This window comes from Cheilinus undulatus, linkage group 11 (assembly GCF_018320785.1).
Source record: "Cheilinus undulatus linkage group 11, ASM1832078v1, whole genome shotgun sequence".
Taxonomy (NCBI): Eukaryota; Metazoa; Chordata; class Actinopteri; order Labriformes; family Labridae; genus Cheilinus; species Cheilinus undulatus.
Window position 1 is genome coordinate 17,915,629 of NC_054875.1, and position 27,351 is coordinate 17,942,979.

Sequence of the window (27,351 nt, forward strand, 5' to 3'; positions counted from 1 at the left end):
TATCTTACAGTTACACTGTAACATTACAATAAGCAATATTTTTCATGCACTTTAACTTTATCCTTACATTCTTATACTGCCATAACACATTGTTCCCCATTATGGGATACTGGACTATCTTCTTATTTTTAATTTTCACTTATATTGTATCTTAAACTCTATTATACATCATATCATACTGTATTACTCCATACTGTACAATGTTAGAATGTTATATTTCTACTGTCAAGTTCACATAACTTGCTGCTACCAGTAACACCATGTATTTACCCTTCTCTATCCTACACTACATTTCATTACTGTATTAAAAAAAACTCCTCCAGGCCTCTCTAAAATAAGGGTTGGGTATTATTGAGGTTTTCCTGATGCTGTTCCCAAATCGATACTTTCAATATGGTATCTGTGCATAAACCATGCCTGATTTGATACTTTAGAGAAAAAAAAATAGTGTGTTAAAAGTTGACAGGAGAGTTGAAGCTGTCTGGGTCTGGTAAATGTTATGCAGAAATATCTTAAAGGGATATTTCAGGATTTTTGAAGTTGGGTCGTATGAGGTGCTTGGCTATAGTAGTAGCATTAGCCTCCAGTGATTTCCGTGTAATTTGATCCTGTTGTTATTACGAGCTCAGAAGGAGTCGGCGCATATCGGCTGTAGATGGGAACACTTTGTCCGCGTAAATTAACGAGTTTTACGAAAAAATGGGGCAAGAAAATGTGTTCGCTCGCCTGTACGCTGTGTCGAAAATGTACAGAGTACTTCATTTCTCCCAACAAACCCCTGTGTGTCAGGCACTAATTTACGATGCAGCTTTCGCCATTTTGTATCCTTCCGCCTGCGCGCATTCTTCACTTTTCACATCTGCCGGTCAGCTGTGTGGGTCTGCGGACTTTAACAGGGTTTATAATCAAGCTAAAACAAAGATAACATGAGCGATTTCGACACGAGTGATAATAATGATGATGATGTGCCGTTTACTGTGGATATGAGAGGATATTTGTATGAACCGGAGGACACTGAACAAGAACTTTTACAGATGGAGAGTCAGCGGGCTGAAAGAGAGACCAGAGAACCTTCATCTGAAAGTTTAGAGCAGGAGAGATCCTGAGTTACCTGGTGGTGTAGGTGTGAAAAATGCGAACCCATGCCAACCCACTCAGAGAGCTACTGTTGTCATGAGTGGGACTTGGTTGCGACACTTCTCCAGGACATTATTGAATCAGAGGATAGCGGCTCACAGACGCCTGCAGTCTGCATCACACTCCATTCAGAATTCCCTGCCTTACTAAACGCCGGTGTGTTGCGGACCTTCTTCAACTCTCCGAAGATAAATTGGAAAAAAAAAGACCCCGACCAGAAGGGCCGAATGGAAATTTGTCATCCAGGTAAGCTTATGACTGTCGCCTTTTTCCTCTAATAGCTGGTACAAGCTACAGTCGGCACAATATGCTTATCTTATGAAAACAATCTGTCAGCTATCATGCCGTTTACTCCATTTACTAATATTTTCAAAATCCAAACACACAAGATGAAATGTAGCCTACTGCTGTCAGTGTATAGATAACGCACACATCACAAGAATGTTTCCCTGTAGCTCTGTTCTATATCTAAACATCACAATCCTTGTGGATTTTCATTTTTAATGTGAAAAATTACAGTGTACTTTTTTCTATTTCAGGCAATTCAGGCTGGTTGCTTACCGTGTTGTACTGGAGTGGGCCCTGAGAGGACTACAACTTGGAAAAGGCAATAGGACAGATTTGCCATCATGTGTTGTTACTTCAATAAGACATGCATACTCATCCCCAGGTGGACAGTATGTTGGCTTCAAAGAATCAGACAATGCACTAAATCTTGTTTAAAATTTAAATAAAATATAAAACATTTCACATTCATCAATGTGTCTTCATGTCTTCATCACAAAATCTAAAAATTCAAAATATGACACGCATTTTAAAAAAAAATCTGATTTATTTCCCAATGCTTGTATCAGTTTATTCACATGTTGATGCTACTCAGCTCTTGAAATGTGTTTGGTGTTGTTCCACCAAAGTCTCTTTTGCTGGCTTTGGGGTCACAGCAATATAGGCTGGTATGTTTGCTGCTGTCTTGATCAAAAGCTGCTGATCATCTGCACTTAGCCTAATGTCCTCTCTGCGCTGTAGAACACGCTTCACAAGATCACTCCTGAAGCCCTGACTGGTTGGCTCGTAGATTTTTCTGACCATCCACTGATTTGACAGTTTGGAGTGGTATACACTGTATCTCTCTGAACCTGGTGAAGGAGAGGAATATTGGGCATATTACTATACAACTCAACATGATATTGATAACACAAAATGTACTGAATCACAGAGATATAACTGAAAATAAGGAAATATAAGCTAAATATTTGAGATTTTCTAGTCTGTTTCACTCAAATGGATATTTTTTCCAGTTTACCATCATGAGTAGTTGCATGTTCCCGGCCGACATTGTAGTTATGGTCGATGACACTGAGCTGAGTTCTAGCCTGCATGGTAGAGTACCTGAAGTGTCTCCTTTTCTCTGCATACTTGAGCATTGAGCTGTGGTAAACCTCCAGCTCCCCTGAAATTACAGAATTTACCCAAAATATTTAGTTGAATTATCTTATAGTGTCACATACTACATGATAAATGTCTTTTTCCACATCCACATTTTTCCCAAGACTGTTGACAAATTTTAAATTCACTTCAACATCCAAAATGTGATTTTCATCCATCAATTGTGTGTGTAGTTCATATTTATTTAGTTACCTGTGTGCTTGAACATGGTCATGTGTTTGAGGTCCCTCAAAAGTGTCTTGTCCATCACAATGTCCTTTAGGGCATTGAAGGCAGCACTTCCCTTCACCAACCACTTTTTCCTCTTTTGTTCAAGTTGGCTGAGGTCTTCATGGTAACATTTGTACTCCACACCTTCCTCTTCCCACCGGTGGATGCCACAAATGTGGTGTAAAATTGATGTCCATCTCCTCCTCAATTCCAATAATTTCATTTTAAAAAAAGAGCAAACGATACAAATAGTGCTGTAAAATATTATATTTAAAAAATAAGCTTTGAACAAAAGATTTTCAAAATGTAATGAAATATGTTATTCAGGTTACCATTTCATCACCACCACAAGAACTACAAGACCACCAGAAGTGATTTCCAATGGACTTGATCCATGCTTCAAGGTCCCTGTTGTATTTTCTTCTGGCTGCTGCTCTAGCTTTTTTTTCAGTCCTAGTTGAGCAACAGATAAAGAAAAGAAAGATACACAAAACTGGGTGTTTTACAGATAATTCATGATAGTTTAATTCTTTATAACATAAAAATCCCTACAAATATTTGAAAACTTCAGAGCATAAAACAACAAATGAAATCATAAGTTGTATCCCTACTATTGGGTATTTTTCCTTGCTCCCATAAAAAAAAAATAATAGTAGTAGCCAGGGCTGAACAGTACAATCCAAATACAATAGCTGTATATGTTGTTTTTTTGTGTGTGTGTTTTCTGCTTCTGTGCTTCTTTGTGACAAAAGGTGAATATAATTATTTCAACACTTGCTCTGAATATAAAATCTAAACATACCCTTTGCCACGTGCCATGGATCAAATTGATGTCTGAGGTCGGGGTAAGACTCCCTCATAATTTTCCTTATTGAGGGAGCACGGTCAGTGGTGACGACATCAACAGAAACACCAGAGGCCAGAAGACGGTCCAAACCCCTACGAAAGCCCACAGGCTCCATCATAGGAGAGCTTGTTGTCTCAGAAACCTGGGAAAAAAAAAACAAAATACAAACACACAAATCAAAACACATCAGGATTTTTTAAATGCACATTTATTTTATCAGCTTGCAAAATCAGAATAAAAGACTATACCTGAACCAGATCAGACATTATTATTTTCTTTGTGCAGTCATCCATGAAGCTATAGCAGGTGTATTTGGCACTGTAACCCAGGGAATCGGATCTGTCGACACAGGGACAAAAATTAGGGTCCAGCAATTAAAATAAGCAATTTTCTGGAAATGTAACAGCTCATCACCTACCTTGGATCCCCACAGATGTCAAACTTGCCACCAGCAACAGAAATTTCCCTCATATATGTCAAAAACTCGTCCTGCATTTCCTTGTAAAATTCGTCAACCACTGGTACGAGGTATGAAGATTGCAGTGTATAGTAAGTCGTCCTCTTTGGCAGCTGCAACTTCAAAACATCAGCCCACTCTGAAATTTCAGTTTCTGTTGTGCCAGTGAAAAGAATGGCTGCTGAGCACAAAAGGTTGTTCTCTGGCATTCCTCTGACATCAGGACAAGACTGCCACACTCCACTGTGCCCACCTAAACAGCTCCACTCAATCTTGATTTTGGACCCAGAATGGGCAACTTTTGTGTCGCATACAGCAGCCCCACACTGATGACAAGTTTTAAAAAGTTGCAGAAGATGTGACTCATTCACGATCCAGCGTCTTGTGTCTCCACCTGCTGCCGCCACCAAATCAGAGCTGGATGTCTGAGTTGAAGAAGAGTTGCTGCTGAGTGGGATAAACATGCCACTGCCTTCCTCAGCTGGTTCTTCCTCTGTGCTGCTGGGGCTTTCAAGCATCATAGTGGACATGCTTGTTTCCAGCTGTTGAGCTTCTTCAGGAAGGGGCTACAGAGAAAGTTGCAAAAACAGTTACATCTATGTTCTGAAATAAACATGCATCCGACTTTTTTATATCAAAATGATTTATTACAAACTACTAATATGTTGAACTGAAGCTGCAAACTCGAATTATTCACAATATTTAATCTTCAGCTGTTTGACTGCTGAGTCTGTGAACTACTAATGGCCTGTGGGTGGCTCCATATGCTTACCTCTAGTTCAAATCTCACAGCAGGAAGAGCAAAGTAAGCTCCAGAGATTGACGGTCGCTCTCTTGGGAGGGGGTGTTCAGGAGTGGTCAGAATAAGTTTCGATAGTGATGCAAATTGGGTTGCTTGATGGCTCTGAGTTGAATCCTTCTTTAAGGTTGACTGTAAGTCATCAGGAAGTTGTGCTTCGTGGCTCTGGCTTTGCAATGGACTTGCCTACAAATGCACGGAGCGTACACAGTAATAAGTACACATCTCCGCCACAATTACGAGCTTATGGCAATTTACCGTCAATATAAATCACTACAGTATGTGTGCATTTCAAAAGTTTGTACTGAAATTAGACATAAAATGAAAGTTAAAAGCACAAGCGTTTGGCTGTGTGTTTTAAATGTTTATATCGTTAAATAATGCTTACCTGGTGTGTAGGTACAGCGGAGGTCTTCAGCCTATGCTTGTGTTTTGGTCCTCCTTGTAAATAATCCTGCTCGGTAAAATGGGCACTGCAAACAATGAACTTTTTCAGTGCAGAAGGTGGAGTGTTTATATCCATGTTTAGTGCAACAAGCCAAAGTTGGCGAAGACCGATGTCACGTAGCGGAATGCGGTGAAATCTGTATGGTGTCCAGGAGGTGTGCTTGTTAGAACACCCTGGATAAATGAAAGACCGTGGCATCTTCTGAAACTAAAGAAAACGGATTAAAAAACTCTAAAACGCGTCGTTGTAACCGATGGTTGACCCTTCTACATGGTGACCCACACAGCTCAGCTAACCGGCAGATGTGAAAAATAAAGGGTGCGCGCAGGCGGAAGGATACAAAATGGCGAAAGCTGCATCGTAAATTAGTGCCTGACACAGAGGGGTCTGTTGGGAGAAATGAAGTACTCTGTACGTTTTCGACACAGCGTACAGGTGAGTGAACACATTTTCTTGCCCCATTTTTTCGTAAAACTCGTTAATTTATGCGGACAAAGTGTTCCCAACTACAGCCGATATGCGCCGACTCCTTCTGAGCTCATAATAACAACAGGATCAAATTACACGGAAATCACTGGAGGCTAATGCTTCTACTATAGCCAAGCACATCATACGACCCAACTTCAAAAATCCTGAAATATCCCTTTAAAGGTGCATGTAGAACATAAGATAACTAGATAAAAATGCAATTTCAGCTGAAATTGCGTGGGGATGCTGAGAGCTGGACTGTAAAAGAACTGCTAAAAATAGCTGAAAAAGCAAAAAAACATAGCTGAAAAGAGCATAAAATAGCATAAAATGACATACAAGTAGCTGATAATGGCATTCAGTAGGTAAAACATGATAAAAATAGCTGAAAGTAGCCTTAAATTAGCCGCAAATAGCTCAAGAATAACTGAAAAAAAGCCTTAAAATAGCTGGAAATAGCATAAAAAATAGCTGAAATTGGTATTCAATGGCTGAAAAAGCATAAAAATAGCTTAAGATAGCTTGAAAATAGTGGAAAAATAGTGGAAAAGCTGAAGAGTGCAATACCTGATTTGTGAAGAAAGTGAAATCATTGCTCAAAATATAGAATGTAGTTAACAAAAAAATTGAACACTGCCTTATTGACAGAGTAGCCTCTTGTGTTTAAAGGCTGAAGGTGTGTTAGATTGTGCTAAAGATGGTGGAGATATTGTTCACAGCAGTGTTACTCAATCCTGCTCAATCAAAGAGCCAAATTTTTGAAAAATACCTTTGCAAGAGCCACAATCTAAGTGGTGAAGCAAAAACAGCTTGAAGTAGCAATAAAAATAAGTTAAAGGTGGCAAAAATGGTCAAAAAGCAACAAAAAAGGATGAAAAGGGATGAGAATCAATGTTCCCTCTAATGTTCAAAACTCGTGAGCAGACATTCGACTTCCCTGAACGGCTACTTCATCAACTATGGGCGACATCTGCGCAGACCTCCGCCATTAGCCCTATCTCCCAATAGTTGAGAATCCTTAAAAAAATTTCTGGATCCATCCCCATGTGCCCCCCACCACAGCATTCTCCGATTACTCCCTCCCCGTTGAGGTGGAAACACAGTGAGGCAAAGCATTGGCTTTGCTACGGGTGCCAACAGATGCACCCATGGTCTCACCGGATGACTGGAAGTCATGGCAGAGTGTAAATATTCCTCTGTTTCTCCCAGCATTGTGAGTATTCTGGCTGCAATTCGCCGTCTTTCTCTCTGTTATGCTCCGACTTGTCTCCTCGACCGGGCATGCATCTTTCAAACTCTATAAGCTCCAAAACTTTGAATGGAAACACACCCAAAAACTGCTGCTAGGATTGAAGTGACTCATGTCCGCCATCTCCTGGTGTAAAGTGGGAACAGCGCAGACTTCCGCCATAAGCCCTATCTCCCAATAGTACAGAATCCTTTAAAAAATTCCTGGATCCAGACGGTGTTCCAGATTGGCCCTAAGATCTAATCAGTTCTCCCTATGCCATTTCTGACAGTTCCTGAAAATGTCATCAAAATCTGTCCACAACTTTTTGAGTTATGTTGCTAACAAACTAACAAACTCACCCGATCACATAACCTCCTTGGGGGAGGTAATAAGTATAAAATTTATCTCTGGATTCCAGTTCTCTGGAGGTGTCAAAATAAATTGAACTTGTGCAAAATTAATTGTTGTTGGGCAAAAAGATGTATGTCATGCATTGGACATCACTGTTTGACAGACGTTTCACATTGCCCTATGTGCGTCATTTTTGGAGAAATTTTTCTTTTTTTTTTTTAATTTTTCATTTTTGACCACCCTAGCCTGTGTTTGTGACAGTTCAATAGAAATGGGTGGTAATTCGGTAATACTGTATCCTGGGGTACTAAAAATAGCCACTTTGATTAACATCATGAAGATAGTGCTGTGGGATTAGCGCACATTAATAATAAATTCTTAAAAAATATGTGTATTTTTTCACCCACAGCACCTCTGTCTGTGTATGAACACGCTTTAAAAGTGATAACTGAACTCTGTTAATGATGTGGGGACAGTTTTGCAAAGGAGGAACACGCACATATAGACCGTGCACAGATACTTGCGCCATGACGCAAGCACGGTGCAGGCACAGCTCTTGCACCGCGGTAGTCTTCTCTAAGGTCAAACTGTTAGACGTGCACCGCTGGCTCCTATGGCTCCAATGTCAGTTTAAAAATGCTCTAATTCTTCTTTCTGGGTATAGAATAGTGATTAGAAATTATTACGCACACACACAGGTCCTGCTGCAGCCATGCCAGGTACAACAGAAACCACTGAGGGTTTTAAAAAACGTTAAAACTTATCTTTACCCGTTTAATGTGAAATATAGATTAAATTAATCAGTGCTTGTTGGTCATTTTATGTGCTAACGTATTCTGTAACTTTTGATGAGATCATCATAAAGTAAACACTCGTCAGGATGGAGCTCGCCATTGAAGCACAATGCAGACATAAATAATATTAAATTCCAGTCTTTTTCTGTTTAAAAGCACACAGATCATTACTTCACATTCCCAGATTCTATGACATTAGATTTGGAGGGGAGGGTGGAAAAAGAGTGCACATCTGTGTCATTGATAGAGAAAAATGCGAAACTTTATTTGATCCCCTGCCCTGATTTTACCTGTTTTACTTAAATAATTCACTTCTCCCGCTCCTGTAAACGTCTCCATATAAACCTGTTTTATTTTAGACTTAATGCATTTTGATAAAGGATTAGATGAAGCGCTGCAGAGGCGTGCGCTCCGCTCATTGTGCTTATGGGTGCACGCTGACAAGTGCTTGTAAAATGCGGCAATACTGTATAGCCTGCTAAATGTTTATTTTCTCAGCTTCTCTGTTCAGCTGACTGCCACATGTGAGGCCTGTGTTTGATGGCACGCGTAGGTGCAGCATCAAGAAGGGAATCATTAAGATAAAATGGAAATGATGTCAATGGATTGAGCCAATTGGAACCGGTTCTCAACAGGAGCCAGTTCTCGGTTCCCATCCCTAATACATACGCTCACCAATTTTTCACAATCATACCTAAAAAGGCATGCAGAGGCTGATTTTTAAACAATTTTCTAGAGTGTGTCACTGAGCCAATACGCTCTCATGGACAAGTTGTGACCTGCACATTCACCACGCTGAGAATTAATCATGGAACGTTACGAGACGGAGTTGTTTTAGAGACTATGATATTCCAGGTGAAACCAAATAACTATGGTACTGCCTGAGGTGCGCACTGTGTGGTTTACTCAAGAAAGTAGTTCTGAGTATTTGCTTCATGTGTTGTAATGTTACATAATTATATGTTACTATTTCATAGTGTGGTGAATGTGCAGGTCACAACTTGTCCACGAGAGTGTTTTGGAGTTGCTGGATTGTGTATTTGATGAGTTTGATGAGGGAAAGCCAGAAATACCATATGTTTCCATATCATTGGCAAAGCAGCTGGCATCTCAGCCCCGCCAATCTAAAAATAGCTTGCACCGACAACTAAAGGTAATGAACCTATTACTAAGACTATAGGGATTATGGAAATGGGTGAATTTGCCAAAATGTTGAAGTATCTGTTTAAGCCATATCATTCTTTCCAGTTTCTTACAGGGAATTTTTCCACCAAGTTTCATGACTGTGCAAGTTTGTTAAGCATAAAAAATAACTCCATCCAAACAACTACACCCTGTTTCAAGGTGAACAAAATATTTCTACGGCCACGCTTTTTCATGTGGACTTTTGACCTTCAAATATATGTAAGGTCAACATCTTGGGAACTATGTGAGCAAATTTCAGCAGGATTTGGCAGATGTTGTAATAAACAAAAAAAAAAAAATTGTGAGGGACAGCCATTATTATGACATGGAAAGACACATAAATTTCATGAGCTGCCATGGCCACAGCCTTTGAGTTTGGTTAAACATTTTGCCAACTTTCAATCCTCCAGGGCTCACCTCATATTACACCAAAGATGAAGCTGATTGGATCAACACAGTGTGCTACAGGAGCTACTTTTTGGAAATACTGGAGGGGGCACCACTGAGTCATTTAGCCATGCCCACCAACAAAATTCATCACATTCATCTCAGGCCCCTCTTGACATTTTATATCCCAAGTTTCATGTCTTTACAAGTGCGTTAAGCCCACGAAAAAACTAGCCTACTTATTGTTTTCTGCCAAACAAAATGTCGCCATGGCGTCACTGTTAGACGTGCACTTTTGATACTCTACAAAAATGAAGGTACACATCATAGGATGTGCCATTGAGTGAGATTTGATTAACCAGAGTGAAATGGGAAATGATTTTCCAGAGGCAATTTTCTTTCTCTTACCACAAGGTGGCGCTGTATATTTTTTCAAAATAAAAATGGCAGTTGTGTTCAGGAGCATGCTTTCATCGAGCACATGAAATCTTGTTCAGGCAAGTTGAAATTCAGGTGGTTTATAGCTTTTCAAAATTTAAGGCAAATAAAAATATCGTCTTGGAAGTTTGCGATCCTGTAACGGCTTTCCAAATCTCTCCGATTTTTGTACAGTGCTGCAAAAACATCATAATGCCTTCCTGACACTAATTTGAGGTGATTACTTTAAATCATTTCAGAACAGTAGTTTCTTACCTAAAACATGGTATTTACTATCACCACAAGGAGGCGCTATTATCTGTACAGAATATTACTATGTGAATGTGTACAAGGCTGGTCCCTCATTATACACAGGAAGCTTGAGTCAGATTGGACTATGCACGGCTGAGTTATTAATAACATCCTGTTTCTTGAAAAATATGCAAATTTGAGGGCTTGCCATGGCCACGCCTTAAGACTCATTAGAAAGTTCTGAATAATTTTTGATCATTCATTTCTCTTCTAGCAGTATGCCAGAATTGCTGTTAGAGGAGTTAATCTTCAAAGGACCCCTTGAAATGTCCAAAAAATACTTAATTTAGCTAATTCCTTCAAAATGGCAGATTTCCTGTTGGAGATAGGGGAGGCACCCAAGGGCTTTTTTGTAGATCTCCCCAAGACGCGTCAGCACACAAAATTTCAAAGATATTTGACAAAGTCAAAAGAGGGGTCTTTAAATTAGAAAAATGTTAGGGGGCGCTATCGAGGCAATTCTCAAAATTTTTTGTTAAGTCCCATAAAATATCAAATTTTTCACTTGGCCTGATGCACATGCCAAAATTCAGGACTTTCTACACATGTTTAAATATTGAATTCTTCAATTAAATGCTGAATATAACTATAAGAATAACAAACGAGAATCCTTCGAATTACAAATAGGTCTTTGTACCGAGGTTCAGTTTTTGGACCCTAGTAATCCCTTCAATTCTAAAAGGGCTCTCGCACTGGTCAGTGCTTGGGCCCTAATTAAAGCTGCAAGCAGCTATAACCAGCCCTAGCACATTCGTGTGCCTCAGGCATGTCGGGTTCTAGCACAGTTGGAAAAACAGCCAGCTGCTGTGATTTCTGTCACAAAGTGAACTGTGAAACAGCTATGACCTCATGTGTTTCACAGAACAACGTTAAGTTAGGGCACACAGTGAAAATGTGGTGTTAAGTAAATGATTCAAATCATGAAGGGATTACTCTGTCTTTCCAATAGGGGAATTTATAACAAAGATATGCATTGCTGGCATAAAGATATGGTCATTGAATTTGTGAGAAGTAATGTTGGCTGACTGCTAATGGCTCTAAGAAAAGTATCTGGCACCACTGTACCACTCTGGCGGCATGTGGTGTTGCATGTTTTGCAGGCATGTTTAACTATTGAAATCTCAGGCTGTTTTTCGGACACCTGGCTTGACAGAATGTATTTATTTAATGTTTTTTAAGCCTTTTGTAGCAGTCACCATCAAGTGGCATGCAACCTTTTTTCTTTTTATGACTCTAATAAGGGCCTGAGCTCCGAACATCGGTGTGAGGACCAATTTGTAATTCAAAGGATTCTTGCTTGTTATTAGGGCCCGAGCACCAACTGGCCAGGACCCTATTGAAATTGCAGCCGTTATTAGAGCCTGAGCTCCTAGTGGTGCGAGGACCTAATTGTAATCGCTCTAATTTTTTTTTAATTTGCCATCATTGCATTGACTTTTGAGAGCCTTAACATTTCTGAATTTTCGGGGAACTTTGCAGCTACATCTGGTGTCGTAGATTCATGAAATTTTGTGTGCAGGTGCAGCTTAGGGAAGCCTACAAAAAAGCCTCCTGGGCCTCCACTCTAGCTCCAATAGGAAATCCGCCATTTTGAATAAATATGCAAAAAAGGGCTGTTTTTGGCCTTTTTCAAAGCTCATAACTGGAACAACTTTTCAGAGGGATTTCATCCGTTCGACTTGTACTTCAGCACAGAGCTAAATGAGACATGGCAGATGAAAAATTATTCAGGAGTTTGTAATAAGTCGAAAGGTGTGGTGGTGGCAAGCCCTCAAATTCGCATATTTCTTTGGTGAAAAGGAAGTAGTTTATAACTCAGCTGTGCATTGTCCAATTGGAATTATATTGCTCAGGTACACTGATGTTCATGGTCTGCACCCATTCATATGGTCAGATTTTTTACATATCAAAGCGACACCTAGTGGTGACAGAAAATGTCAAGGTTTATGGTGCAAGCCACAGTTTGAAGACCATCTAAGATATCCATTTCAAATTTGTGTCAGGAAGGCCTAAAGAAGCGGATTTAGCTTTGTGCAAAAATCTGTGACTTTTGGTTAGACGTTGTAGACTTGGTGGGGCGACAAAGTCAAAAGTTGCCATTTTGTCTCACCAAAAATGGTTAAACAGCCATAACTCTGGTATACATGGTCATATCTAAGACAGATTACATGTGCTTGATAACAGTCTAGGCCGAAACACATTCATACTTGAAATTTTAAAAAATTGTGCAGCGCCACCCTTTTCAGGAAATCACTACTCATGAATTTCACATTCAAAACCCTACATGTTTGGCCAAATCATGCTGAAATTCACTCCGGCAGTTCCAAAGGAGTTGGCATTACACATATTCTATGGCCAAACATCTTCAATAAAAGGCGTGGCCATGGTAATTTTTTGTTCACCATTAACAGGAAGAAGAATTTTCAAATGCTTAAAACGCATATAGAGCAATTAAACCTGACAAAAAAAATTACATTGACGTGCGGAGATGATTGATATTCATTTTGTAGGTGGCTGTGGCCTAATGGCTCATTGCCGCCCTCTGTATGGTTTAAAAAATTCAGTCCCAACAGCAGGTTCAGCCTAGGATTTTGAACATTTGTGGGCATGTGTTGCATGTGAGGAGGCATGAAAAAAGCCTCTTGGACCCATATTGTAAATCAAACAGGAAGTCAGCCTCTTTTTTTTTTTTTTTCTTTTTTTTTGTAAAACAAGGCATATTTTAGGGGTTATATTTGAACGAACTTGTCCGAGAGTATTCATCTAAACTACTTGATCTTTGGTGTAGAGCAAGAAGAGATGTCTTAGGTCAAAATTTATTTGGAACTTTCTAATTAGTCAAAAGGTGTGGCCATGGTGGCCACTCAAATTTAAATGCTTTATCATGTGATAAAAGTGGCTGGTCCCCACTAAAAAATTTATTTATTACAAGATTGGCCAAATCCTGCTGAAATTAACCCAGGCACATGCCCTGATGTTGATATTACTAAAATTTGAAGGTCATAAGTCTTAACCTAAAACAGTGTGGCCATGGTAATTTTTCATTAGCCATGTATCAGGAAGTAGAATTATCTGGTGCCTACCAAACTTGCAAGCCATGAAACCTGGCACAAAAAATCCCAAGCAAAATAGGATGATTGGTAGGATGGTTGTTTGCGGGCGTGGCTTTTTTGGCTCAGTGGCGCCCCATACAATATTTTAATGAATTCAGCCCCTGCAGCAGATATACCTAGGATTTTGTAAATTCTTGAACTTATACATCATTTAAAGCTCTACAAAAAAGCCTCTTGGACCCATGCTCTATAAAAAACAGGAAGTTTCTGTGGTAACAAATTAGTATGTTGCAGAGGTCACATTTTTCAAAATTTCTCTCGGGGCATTCATCCACTGTTAAGTGTATTGCAAGAAGATATGTCCTTGTTGAACATTTCATTGGTACTTTTTCATTACTCAAAAGAGCTTGGCCTTGGCGAATTTTCCTTGGACAGGATATAGGAAGTCATTTTTTTAGGGACTTAAAACACATGTAAAACACATGAAAAAGTCCTGAATAACTTTTCATCAACCATGTCTCATCTAGCTGTAAGCCAAAGTAGAAGTCAATCGGATGAAATCACTCAGGGGAGTTCATCCAGATATCATCCCGGAAAAGGCCAAAAAATGGCCTTTTTTGGCATATTTTTCCAAGATGGCGTACTCCCTGTTGGAGATAGAATGCACCATCTTTCCCAAGAGGCTTATTTGTAGATCTCCCTAAGCCGCAGCTGCCCACAAAATTTAATGAATTTACGACGAATACAAATGAGGGGGCTTAGGTGATTCTGAATGGATGCACTGGAAACCCCAAAAATATCGGTTTTCACAAGACCAGATGTACCTGGAATGTTTCCTGAAAATGAAGAGATGTTAAGGCCCTCAAAAGTCGATACAATGACGGCAAATGCGTAATAAAAATAATCAGAGCAATTACAATTAGGTCCTCACACCACTCGGTGCTTTGGCCCTAATAAATGTGTAGCGATAAACAGTGATGATAAAAAAATACTATCAGTATACCTCAAAGAAGAATAGGGCACCACCGCTTATGTGGATTGGTTATTTGATAATCAAAATATTGTAACTTTTAATTAACAAAACTATTAATTATGATCAATCTCATATCTAAAGTGATGAGTCCTCATGACAGTGACTCCACTTCCCAAATAATAATGATTTCTGGACAACGACTGACGTTTTGAAGATTTATTGTTAAATCACAAAAGGACAAGCATAAATCACGTGGTTATATGAATATGATGTGAGTTAATAAACAGAAAATGACTAAATATGATAATAAAGAAATGATGCTAACCTAGTTTGATGTAGAGTGGATGATTTGAGAATAAAGAAAAAGATAATTAACAGCACAGAATTTAGAATGTGAATTTGGAAGAAAATAGATCTGAATTAATCACAAGTTTAATGGAACTTTGGCGACACCACTGGAAGAGAGAGCCTACTTTGTTTGTCATGGAAGAAGGACAGACAGGAGCCATCTAGCAGTTCTGGAGTCCAGGGCGGTCAGTGCGGTCGAATTCTTTGTGGTCGTTGAGCTGATCTGTTGAGTCACGGCACTTAGATGGATCCCCAGAACAGAGATGAACACAACAAGAAGGATCATCCATGAACTCGGGAATCTTCTCATTCCAAGAACAGTTCTTAATTCATCCAGTTACTAACAAATTAATGTCTCAAAACGATCGACATCACTTTGATTATGGGATCACAGTGAAGTCGGGACATGCGAGAAAAAGAAGAGAAAAACGATTACTCTGCTTGCAGAAAAAGTTAGCGCAAAGGCTATTAAAAAAATTGAGGAATTTGTGCTGGATCTAAAATAGAGTTTCAAAGTCTCAGGATGGCTCAAACTTGAAGAAGATAACATGTTTCATGGAGAACAAGTTATTTCAAAGTCTCAAAAAGACTTGGCTCAGACTTGAAGAAAAAGGCATACTCTATTCTACAAGAAGGTTAGGAAAACTATGGACATGACAGATTCTAAGATGAAGCTGGAACAAAAGTGCAGAAGAGGCAGAAACAGAACTGACGTGAAACGCGATTCTAATATCAGGTAAACGAGAGGGAGGAGTCGCCATACAAGCTCTCCCTCCTCTAGGGAGATCAGCTATCCTTACAGGAACCACTCTTCACCAAATTAATGATTTAAACATGTAGGACTAATATAAATGGTTGTAAAATTCTAGTATAATATAAATTAACTGTCACACAAAAAACATGAGACAAAATAGCTAGTTGTATAACTCTTAACACAACAGAAAATCTTTCACATGTAGGTGTGTGTGACTGATGTGGGACCACAAGGGGGCAGTGTGGATCCATGGGAGACTTTCAGTCTGATGCAGCATATTTCTGTCCTCCGTTATTGGTGATTGTGAAAGAACATATCTACGTGCTGCGTTTTTTGTACCCAAAACGCCTGTGAAGGTGTTAAGAACAAACATGATTATAATCTTTTTTGAGATTTGCAGTTCATGTGGTTGAAATGCTAGAGAGGACACATGGAATTTATGACCACCGGACGTCCTCCAGTTGGCCTCAGCAGGGAAGGGGACAGCCCTCCTTAAAGGAGACATATTTTACCTTTTTAAGACAAGCCTAAATTGTTCTCAGAGGTCCCCAAAATATGCCTGTTAAGTTTGTTGCTGGAAAAACACTCCAGTATAGGATTTTTGTACATCTAAAAACCCCTCTGTTTCAGCCCTTCTCAGAGCAAGCCATTTCTGTGTCTGTAGCTTTAAATGGTAATTAGCTTTCTGACTCCACCCCTGACCACACCCCTCTCAGGAAATGGATGCAGTATTCCTGGTACTACTGACACTTTTATCCAAAGTTTAGAACATGACTGGGATTTGAACCAACAACCTCCCAGACTGTGGTCAGCAGGATAACCCATTGAGCTATCCAGCATCTCGGCTGGTAGCTGAGAGGATCAGGAGAGGAGGGTGGAACTTTCCTCCAAGTGGGAAGGACCAACCAAATCTGGGCGGCGGGTGCTTACACTTCTGGTGAGCTCACCAGGAGCAAAATCTGAGAACGGCCTGTTTCAGCACACATTTTCTGAAAGGTGGAGAAAGAGAGGGAGAAAGGGAGTGGATATTTCTGGTACTTGAGGGGATTGTGGACAGACCAGGGACACAAATTTGTGTTAGAAAAGCCTGAAAAAGTGATTGTTGTGTGGCAAGGTAATGCTATGTGGAGTACCAAACAACGCCACCTGGGGGCTTGCACCCCAGGATATACTAAATTTATAACTCAATAACACAGGCACACAGTTCGAATAAACCCACAGGGCCAGAGAGCATGATTTCCAAATATCAAAATACTTAATTAGACAAATATGGTTAAAAGGGTTGCAGACTAAAGAATAAACAGTGGTATGAGGGTCTACCAGAACGGAAAATCAGGACAGGGCTGGGGCTTACCATGACAGCGGTAACAAAAAGGGGAAGGGTCCAAAACTACACATCACCCATGAAACTGCAAATCAAAAGTGGAAAAGGAACCACCACCAGGGGACCGCTGCTGTCCCGGGGCCCACAGCACCTGCCAAACAAAAGGAGAAAACGCTATTAAAAACATGCATTAATGACAGACCTCACACCACTATAAACAGAATATAAAACACCTCTACCCCAAACCAAAAGAAACTATCACTAAACAACAAAATTATCAAAATGAGAAACCAAAAACCGTTTATAACCAATAAGTCAAATATAATCCGAAAGCAAACTCAATAATAATTCAAAGAAATAACAAATGAAAGAATCGACAAAACAAATTAATTTGGTTAAGTGCCTGCACTAGGTTGATACCCAGACCAAATAAACCACCGGCCCCGTGTCCAGGGGGGTCAGGACAGGTCTCCTTGCCTGGCCCGCCTAGGCAAAGTTCATCAGAGCAGTGTCGGCCAAAGGTTCACTCTAGTAAATGGTCATCAGGTATAACAATAAAAAGTTAAAGAGTCCACTAAGAGGTCCTTTAAAGATGTCCGTTAAAAACTCCACTAAGGGCCAACAAAAAGCCAACAAAGAGCCAAGACAGCAGCTAGAAGCAGCGGCAGATGACGGCCGCGCACTGTAAAAGAAACAAATAAACTAATCAGAAACTAATCCCAAAAACAGATATACAAATTAGCCAAAGCCACAAATTGAACATTTCCTACCGGAGAGCAGGATGGACGCGTTCGGCGGCCGCAGGAGTAAAGCTCGCAGCCCGGGACTCCACTAACGAGGGCTGGGAGAGAGTAATAATCAATTCTCTCACCAAACCATCAAAAGCTAAAGCTAACAAAACAGACAACTTAGCATCTTACCAGCAGGAGACACACCGCGACCACACAGACCCCACAGCTCCCAGTCACACCACACTGCTGCAACGGAGCACTACGCACTGGGTAACTGAATGAATCGAGCCAGATAACAGAGCATGCGTACCTGGATGTAAACCTCGACCTGTGCTGCAGACACCGACACACCACTGACGGCTCCGTGAGGGAGGAAGAGAAAGCGAAAAGGAAGAGGGAGGGGCCAACTAGGTGTATTTATGGGGAACCACCCGTAATTAGTAGCCACACTGCCCCTTGCGGAGGGAGTGTAACTCTATCTTGCCACAGTTGCATAATATGTCTCCTTTAAAAGTGAGAGCTTTATGGTCTAAAAAGCTTGGAGGTATTAGGTTGTCCTGGAGTGAAATATCTAAAACCAAACAACTGCCGGAAGTACCTTACACTTAGGGGAGTCTAAGTTCTTTTTGTCTTGGCTTCTGTCAGAGTTATCACCCTGGGCTCCTAAAAGTCTGCAAAGATGTCATAAACCCAGGGAAGGACTGTCTGTCCTCCTGCACTTAGACTGTGAAGGAGATCCATCTGATATCATTCTGGATTTTCACTACAAATGTGTCAGTCAATGTGATTATTTCCTTGGTAGGAATTGAACAGATCAGAGACATTACTCCAGACAGCAAAATAATCTAAAGATATTTAAGATCAGCTGAAATAAAGTGAGTGTACATAAATCACCCAAATTCCATAACATATTTCTTGCCTCTCATTTAGGGTGGCAGAGGGTTGCATTGGGGTTGTAGGGTATCGAAGTTAAGTATCGATATCTGTGTTATAATTTGGTCCAGTTGGTATCGGATGCGTTGGTAACGGTACCATGTCTGTATTGGATTTTGATACTCATCCTTACTGAAAATACAGATTTTTTGATAATATTTTTTTCTCTTAAGCTTTTTGGGATTGACAGCAGGACTGGCAGTGTTTTATGGAAGCACTACCTCGACAACATCCCATCTAATGCAGCCTTCAAACTCATGGTGCAACGGACCACAGCACACTTCCCTCATCCACCACAGTGCACACTGCTCATCAAAGACAAGGTATCTGATGACAAGGACTTTGATTACTGTGGTTTAGAGCTATAGGGAGGGAAGCCAATGATATTGTCTTTAAATATTAACATATTGTAAGCAAAAACTTGCATAAAATCAGCATATAAATTGTGAATCTATTTTTTTCTTTGAATACCCAGTAGACATGGCAAAAACTGTTTGTTTTTCTTTTTATTCTGCAGTTACCAGCACTAAAAAGGAAGCATTTATACAGCTTGTGTAGCTGCAGGGATCATTCAATTTGCTTTTAACATTACTTGCATTTCTTGGTTATGTGTATTTCATTAGGACACAGGCTTAGCTACACTCCACGTTTTCAATCCCATCTTTGGAAAGACAAGTCATGTCACCCCACCAGTTCTTCCTCAGCCAATACTTCAGTCACTCTTGCTGCCCCTCATGGACCAGGATTACGCCAAAGTCTTACTACTTGTTGATGACCAGTATAAGGTCAGTGACAAAAATTCTCAAGTCTTCCTTTAGTACTTGAGTTTGAGATTGTAAATGTAGCTTTATTGCTAACCTGGTAATGTGCCCATCTGTTATTTTCCACAGGTGTCTGCGTTTCCATCAACCAAGAATGTACTACAGCAGCTACAACAGATGGCTTCGTCTATCTTCTTTTATCTTGTTGATTCCAGTCAGGGAAAACTCTGTGGTTACAGGCTACAAACGGCAAGTTCTGCTGAACACAATGCTACTCATAAGTTTATGACAAGTTGAAAAGCAGAGGTACTAACAATGTTTAAATGACAAGAGGGTGATTATATGGCTATGAGCATGCCACAAACAGTTGGTGCAGGGTAATCAAAAAAAAAAAAAAACAGCTGCAGAAGAAGAGAACAGCCACACTCTCACTCAATGCCACAAAAACTGTAAAATTAACCTTTCAACTTTTTGTGGCATTTGGTAAGTATAAGGCCTTGTCTTCTTTGTCTTGCTGCCATAAATAATAATCTTTTATGATATATCACATGAGATAAAAAGGTCAGAAAGCTTGTATACATATTGTAAAAAACAAGAACTGCTGATTAGATTAAGAGCCATTTTAACAAGAGTATAATGACTTTTAGTTTAAAAGGCGGTCAATATGAAGGAATTGGAATGGAGGAGTATTGTACTTGGAGCATTAAAAGCAATTTCTCATAAAATGCTTGGCTTAAAATATTGAAAAGATTGACATTGAGCTATCTGTAAATTATTTAAATGGTTTAAAATGTAAAACTTTATCTGGATGCTTTGGCTCACTCAGGACTTGTCAACTGAGCTGATCTGGGAAGTCATCATCCCAACGGAGGTACAGAGGATTGTCTCAGTCAAAGGGAAGAGGCCTAATGAGCATGTCCACTCCCAGGGCAGAGTAATGGGTGACCGTAGTGTCCTTTATAAGGTATGTTGACTTTTTTTTAAGGACTTCAACTCTCTTTACTGTACTCCCTAAATTCATTATGCTTATTTGGCAGGGATAGCCAAGCCCAGAGGCTTCATGTTTGCCCAGTTTGTTTGCCCATCCGTACATATGTACGTCAATACTGAGGCCATACTTGTGAAAAGGATTTCTTCAGAATGCTTTGAGGGATTTTCTTTAGACTTTGCACAAATGTCCACTTTGACCCAAGAATAAACGTAAAACATTTTGGAGTCATCATATTCAAAAATCAGTCCTTTTACATGACCCACTACTTAACCTTCACTCTCTGGCAATTGTATGCCTCACAAAGGCGTGCAACCCTAAGACAACTGTTCTAGCTTTTCATTTGACTAATGGAATAATTCCGTTACTACTCCTGCAACCATTTAACATATGTTTGGATATTTTTCCCTAAATAAATAAAATCATCATTTAGAAACTGCATTTTGTATTTACTTTGGTTGTTTTTGTGAGATATTAAAATTTGTTTGATGGCCCGAAACATGTTATAAATATGCAAAAAAAAAAAATCAGGAATCCGAAAGGGGGCAAATACTTTCTCATGGCACTGTGTAACTGCATAACTTTGATTAGTAAGCATTGAGATACTTTGTGTGTCAGTATCTGCGTGTTGCCACACTCAACCATTATTTAGACTCTGGTAGCATGGATTAAAGTTCTCCGTCACCACGACGGATTTCCGTCATTTGGAAAATGAGAGGGGGGGTAAAACTACACATTACTTATTGATGTCTCTGTGAAGTTAAGGTACTGTTGAAGAAGACAGGGTTGGGGTTATAGTACACCATGGGTCTCAAACTCGCAGGCCAACTGCGGCTCACAGGAAGATATGTTTTGGCCCCCCACTTGACATCAAAGTGTAGTGTTAGTGCAGCCCATGCCTTTTACGCACGCACACTACAGCCTCAGTCGCAAAAATTCACCAGTTTCTGCTGCCAGTCAACAACACTGCAGCTTTAAAGCCAACAAAAGGCTCAATTCATATTATATCCATAATATGAATAAGCATTAAGAGATAAGAAAAATTCAAAACAGGTGCCTTAATCCACAAATGCATTTAATTAACACACTGCTGCTGAAAAAAACACGCTAGTTTGATGTCTTCATAATAAACAATCTTCTTGTTGTTATGGTTGAGGGTGAAGGCATCAATGATTTCTGCTTGGTCCGGGGCTTGGGTTCTGTCTGAGTTTAGAGCCAGCAGTAGGCCTACTTAGGCTACCAGGGTGCTGGTCTGAGAGTCTCCACTGCTGTTCCTCAACTCATTCTTTAAACGACGCAGACATCACAGCTCACTGATGTGACAGGAAGTGTCAGAGATATGGATAGGAGTTTAAATAAGTCTATAAAGGCATCCAGAGGTTTTTGCCTTGTATAACCAAACTTCTCCTGAGTGGGATTAAAACCGCTGTGCTCAGGATGACAAAGGTTTTCCCTGCATAATTGTGACGCAGACATCGTATTTCGCTTTTGAGAGCGACTCAGTTCAATGTCTCGTCTGATTTCATCCTTGATTATTACAATCCTTAATGCCGAAGTAATATCAACTAATTTTATTTACATATGTTTTAATTTTATGTCAACAAGGAGTGAAATTATGGTCTTGATCACTTAAGTTTAAACGGGACATGGTTTATAAATCCTGTGGCGTATTTAACTCCAGTTCTCATCAAACAGTAAAAAATCCTCTCATAACGATAAAAACAAAACTTTATAACTGAACATTTAATCCTAATCTGGATACAGGCATGAGACATGAGGCATGAGAGGTTGGCATGTTTGATCTTGATGCAGCACTAAATTACACACGGAGATGCTCCAGTTCATGACGCATGCAGGGCCATCAGGGGGATTCAGATAGAGTGGACATGCAGAAGAACGATTGTAGAGCTCAAACGTGTGTTTAAAGTCAAGTTTTCACTCAGCAGGTGAGGGTCTGCAGCTTTATAAATAGTAACAGGGCAGCAGTGCACGAATCTCCGCAAGAAAGAGTGAGAGGCTCTCTCTCTCTCTTACTGTCTCTCTCTCTCTCTGTCGCTCTCCCTCCCTCCTTCTCCTTCTCTTTATCCTCTCTGGACTCTGTGTAGGCAGGCCCAGGCCAGGTTAAATAGGGCTCAGATCAGGTTTTGTTAATAGGTTGCTGTTTTAAAGCCATAAACAGTCATGATATTCCAGTCTTGTAAATTAATCATCAGTGGATTCTAAAATGTTAAAATCTGTAAAACTTATCATATGTTACAAGGACAGCATATTTTGCCTGATTTGTGTAGTGAAAATTTGTTGATAATAAATTAATATTATCAAGTAAACCTCGTAAAGAATAGGGCACCACCGCTTACGCGGATTGGTTATTTAATAACCAATAAAATATTGTAATTATTAATGAATCAAAACCTTTAATTAATTAACAAGAACATTAACTGTAAATCAATCTCATCTCTAAAGTAGTAAATTCTCATAACATTGACTCTATTTCTCTGCTTAATAGAATGAATTCCCGAACTACGACTGTCTTTTGAAGATTTATTATAAAATCACAAAATAACAGACATAAATCACAAGTTATATGAATAGATCATTTAAATGAATAAACAGAACATGACTAAATATGGTAAAGAGAAAGGATGCTAACTTAGTTGGTGAGGGTGGATTATTTTAATAATCCTAACGGAAAAATTTAACCAACGGTGTAGAATTTGGAGGGTGAATTTGGAAGAAAATTAGATCTGAACTAATTTAATGGAACTGTTGGAGACATCAGCACCAGAGAGATGAATTGGATCATACCAGCCGTTCGACGAAGGCGAGGAGGAGGGGACCCATCTGGAGGGGCCCGGAGGAAGGCGCCTGGCAAGTTCTGAACGCCCGAAGCTACCGTGTGCCAACTCTGGTCCGACCGGCGCCAATGGGTCGCTCAGACTGTAGGGACGGCTGTACAGACTCTTGTCCACGGACTCTGGGAAGGATTGTCTCTCATTCCAAAAACAGCTCTTGATCGTCCAATTAAAAAATCAGATAAACTCAAACACATCGACACCACGTGACTGCTGGCTCACAGTGAAGTCGATTGTGTGATAAAAAGGAAAAACAAAAACCCTGTGTTACAAAAATCTAGCGCGAAGCTAAAAAAGGGTTAGGAAAAATCTTGTACTGTACAACGCTTGGATCAAGAATGGGCCTAGGAGGCCCAAGGAGACTCAACAGAGCTCTCCTCAGTGAGCATCTTCTTGGATTGTACAGACCTGACCGCTTTCTGATCTGAACCCAACTCACTCTGTGAGCTGAACTCAGCCGAACTCCACACTGAACTGCCACACCGAACTCTGAACTCTTGTGAGTTCTGAAGTTACTCTTATACAAGAGAGAGGGGTTTGGTTTTGAAGCCCTCCCAGTGTTTGATTAAATCCAGTCCACCAGATCATCAAGTTAATTGGATAATGTAGAGATAACATAACATGGTTATAAAAACTCTAGAATACTATCAATAAACTATCACACAAACATTAGAAACACAGTTAATTGTTTATACGCACAATTACACATTAGAAAATATTTCTGCATTTGGATGTGACGGAACTTGACCACAAGGTGGCAATGTTGATCCATGGACGATTTTCAGTCTCTGTTCGTCAACTTGGAGAAATACAACTAAATTATATCATAAAACCATAATTCAGTGAGGGAAGATGCCAGAGATTAGTATGACACGTCATTCTGTTCCTTGTAAACAGACTCAACCAAATATGAGCATGTCCTGTTGGAAACATAACATTTAAGACAGTTTTTTGATACTTCCAATCCTTGCAGCTTCATGTGGTCGAGATAACACAAGAAATTTACGACATACGCCTGCTTTGTGCCACGGCTCTGTAGGAGGACAGAGTCCTTAAATTTATGAGGCGTGGTGCAGAGTTTCTTACAGCTTTCAGGAAGACAGGATTTAGTCTAAGGAGGTTTACCAGTTGGTCGACCAATCGAAAAATTCAGATTTTAAGGTGTTTATCTCTGTTGGAGGCTGTCTTTCATCAAAATGGCAGTTTGAGAGTCCTACTGCCTGAGAAACTCTTGTTTTTCGAACGTGGTTCCTTGATAAGTTGTCAGACATGGGGAAAAGAGAACCCCCCCCCCCCCCCTTCAGTGACATTCCTGAAGGATCTCTGAAGGTGTAGGTTTAGGAAGGAGAAAGGATCTCTTCCCCCCTTGTATCATTATCTTTCCTCCTTAGAGGGTGTGATATCAACAGCCTTAGATTGTGGTTTCATCTTTAGTTGTTCTGGATAGATTCTCACTACACCTGTTTATATTACTTGCAAATAAATTCTCCTTCTAAGGTGCATTTAGTGTGCAAACATGTAGCACTCATTAAATGGTACCTACAGCTAATATTGAGTCATTTTTCTTTATAAACATTACAGCAGCCTTTATATCAGTTGTTGGTCGTACTGATATTGCTAAAAAAAATTGTGCGGCCCACAGGATGTCTCGTTGGAGCAAATCTGGCCCCTACCCTAAATGAGTTTGAGACCCCTGTGCTACAGCCTCCTCCACTGCTGCCCCAGAACTTGTAGCTCATTCAGAAAGACCCCAGAAATGGGTGTCACTTGAGGCATTTGGTTTCACTGCCAAAAAGCAGAGGAAATGAATAGCAGGATAGCCATTTACACAGCTGGATGTTTAACTCCATGGTTTTGTTTTTGTTTTTCTGTATTGCTGTTCAAAGTAAAATAAATAACTTGCACTGAAAAGTTATGGAGATGGTTGAATATTGGTATGACTACATTATATCTGCAAAAAGTGTTTTATTGAATAGATTGAAAAAATTGAATTTACATAAAAGCAAACTAACAGAAAAGCTGTTCAAAATTGCCCTCGTCCTTTAAAAGGCTATTGGTCCTGAGAATCTTAATAGTGTAGGTGAAAGTCATTTTACGACTCGAATGCTTTATTAGAGAACAGTATACCGTGTACATGCCCTGGGCACATAGTATACTCCTTCTTACATGAAAACCTCTGGGAAGTGACTGATAGGCAGGAAAAAACTTACACATGTGGCATGGTTGGTTGATGGTCGGGTAATATGATTTGGTGTCGAAAAAAATTTTCAGTCAGAAGGTTTATTTTTGCTTTAATCCCTGTGGTAGTTAAAGTGCAAAAACATGCTATCAAAATTTTTCCATAATTGTTTCATTTCGTGTGTCTTATTCAATATCCGAGACTCCCAGCATACAAATAAACCCTTAATCTCAGAACAGTAGCAAGAAAGTCATTTTTTTTGTGATTGTGGTCATGCTTAATTTTGAACCTGTCGATTTTTAAATGAACATGAGCACCATTATACAATCAAAAACTACACTTAATCAGAGTCACTGACAGCTGGGACCGATGGGTTGGCTAAAACAAAATGGAAAAGCAGTTTTGACATCTTCAAGGCACTCTTGAAAGAAAGGGTCAATTTCCAAAGTTAAAAGTGTTTAATTCTGTTAATTGATGAAAACAATTACTCAAGTTAATCACGTCACTATGCTGTGATTAATAATGATTAATCACAGCATTTCTTTAGTTTTAGTAATTTTTAGATTTTTAAACGTTCTTAATGTCAAGCGTTTATTTTCATTAGTTTAACTTTATGTACAGCACTTTGAAAGCACTCTTCACTAAAAAGTGTATTTTATTATTATTATTTTTATCTATAAATCAACATTTAAAATACTACCATTTACTTGTATTTTTGTTTGAGATAAATTAGTTCATGCATGGTGTTTAAATGAAGAAATATTAAACAAACTAGAGTTTTAAACTGATTTGTGGTTTGTAAATCAGTCTTAATTCACTGAGCAATAATATTTATAAACTGCAAAGGAGCCCAGAAGACAAACACATCAGGTAGAAAATAACTTGTGCTGTAAAGTGAATGATCAGGTGTACTGTTACCCCAAAGTCAGCTGTTTGCTGACTGAAGTCCAGTGATCTCTCGTCAGTGAAATAAACATAGCTCGGGCCAGCTGCTCCACTTTAGTTGCCTTTTTAGCTGTCATACGGTTCACGGATTCTTGTGACAGTAGTTCTCGTAAGTGTTCTGTGGTATGTGTCATCCGAGGCGACCCGGATGATGTCTTGAAGCCCTTTGTCATCAGCGATGTTGATGGTCTGCAGTCTCTTGCAACCCATTAGCGATTGCATTAGTTAGCTTAGATGTTGTGGTTTTGGGGTCAAATGTGGGTCTGTCAGACTGCGCCGGTGTAGCTTGGCGTAATGGCTTGATCCCGTGTTGTTGTTAGCATCTTTGTTAGCATTAGCAACATTAGCTATCATATCATGATTCTGTGTTGTTGTTAGCGCCTTTGCTATCATTAGAAGAGATCCGTTTTGCCCGGAGGTGGTACTTCAGTCTCGTTGTACTTTGGAATAAAGACAGTTCATCACCGCAGTATGTACACAGGACTTTTGTTTATCCAGACTTACATTAGGCAGCTTTTTAAATTGAAATTTACCGTAAAGCAGACCTGGGTCTGTCTCCTCACTCATCACTGCTGGCTGCATTTGACCCACCTTTAATCTTTTCACCCCACGGATGTAAACATCCACGCAGGAGGACAACAAGAGGAAGTTGGGGTCAATCTAAGTCATATGATTAAATTGCGTAATTTTTTTAATGCATTAAGCTTTCCAGATTAATCACAAGAATTAACACATTTATATATTAACAGGCCTAGTTTATACAAATTTCAAATTTCTGAGAATATTATGACTTTTTTATTCCATTTATCTGGAAATTGTTATGCAATTATTCATATTGCTTATATTTTGTATACCCCTAATTATAAACCTGGCTATCAGAAAGTTGACCACCAGAAAACAGATGAGTACGAATTTCAAATGGTTTATTTGATTTAGTCAAGAGATGAGAAACATGATGTCTCTATAATTTTTGCTGTGTTTGTAACTTTGATTTATATGCTGAATTTTGTTAAAATTCATG

The 27,351-nt window shown here is 39.6% G+C and overlaps 1 protein-coding gene across 3 annotated transcripts in view; it reads left to right on the plus strand.

Moving 5' to 3' along the window:
- Nucleotides 1-27,351, plus strand: part of emc1 (ER membrane protein complex subunit 1) — a 37,668-nt gene that overhangs the window by 8,489 nt on the left and 1,828 nt on the right. For all 3 annotated transcript variants that reach the window (XM_041799867.1, XM_041799868.1, XM_041799869.1), the window contains 4 exons: nucleotides 18,779-18,928; nucleotides 19,229-19,390; nucleotides 19,496-19,615; nucleotides 20,193-20,330. In XM_041799867.1, coding sequence (XP_041655801.1) covers nucleotides 18,779-18,928; nucleotides 19,229-19,390; nucleotides 19,496-19,615; nucleotides 20,193-20,330 — 570 coding nt within the window. The remainder of the gene's footprint in view (nucleotides 1-18,778; nucleotides 18,929-19,228; nucleotides 19,391-19,495; nucleotides 19,616-20,192; nucleotides 20,331-27,351) is intronic.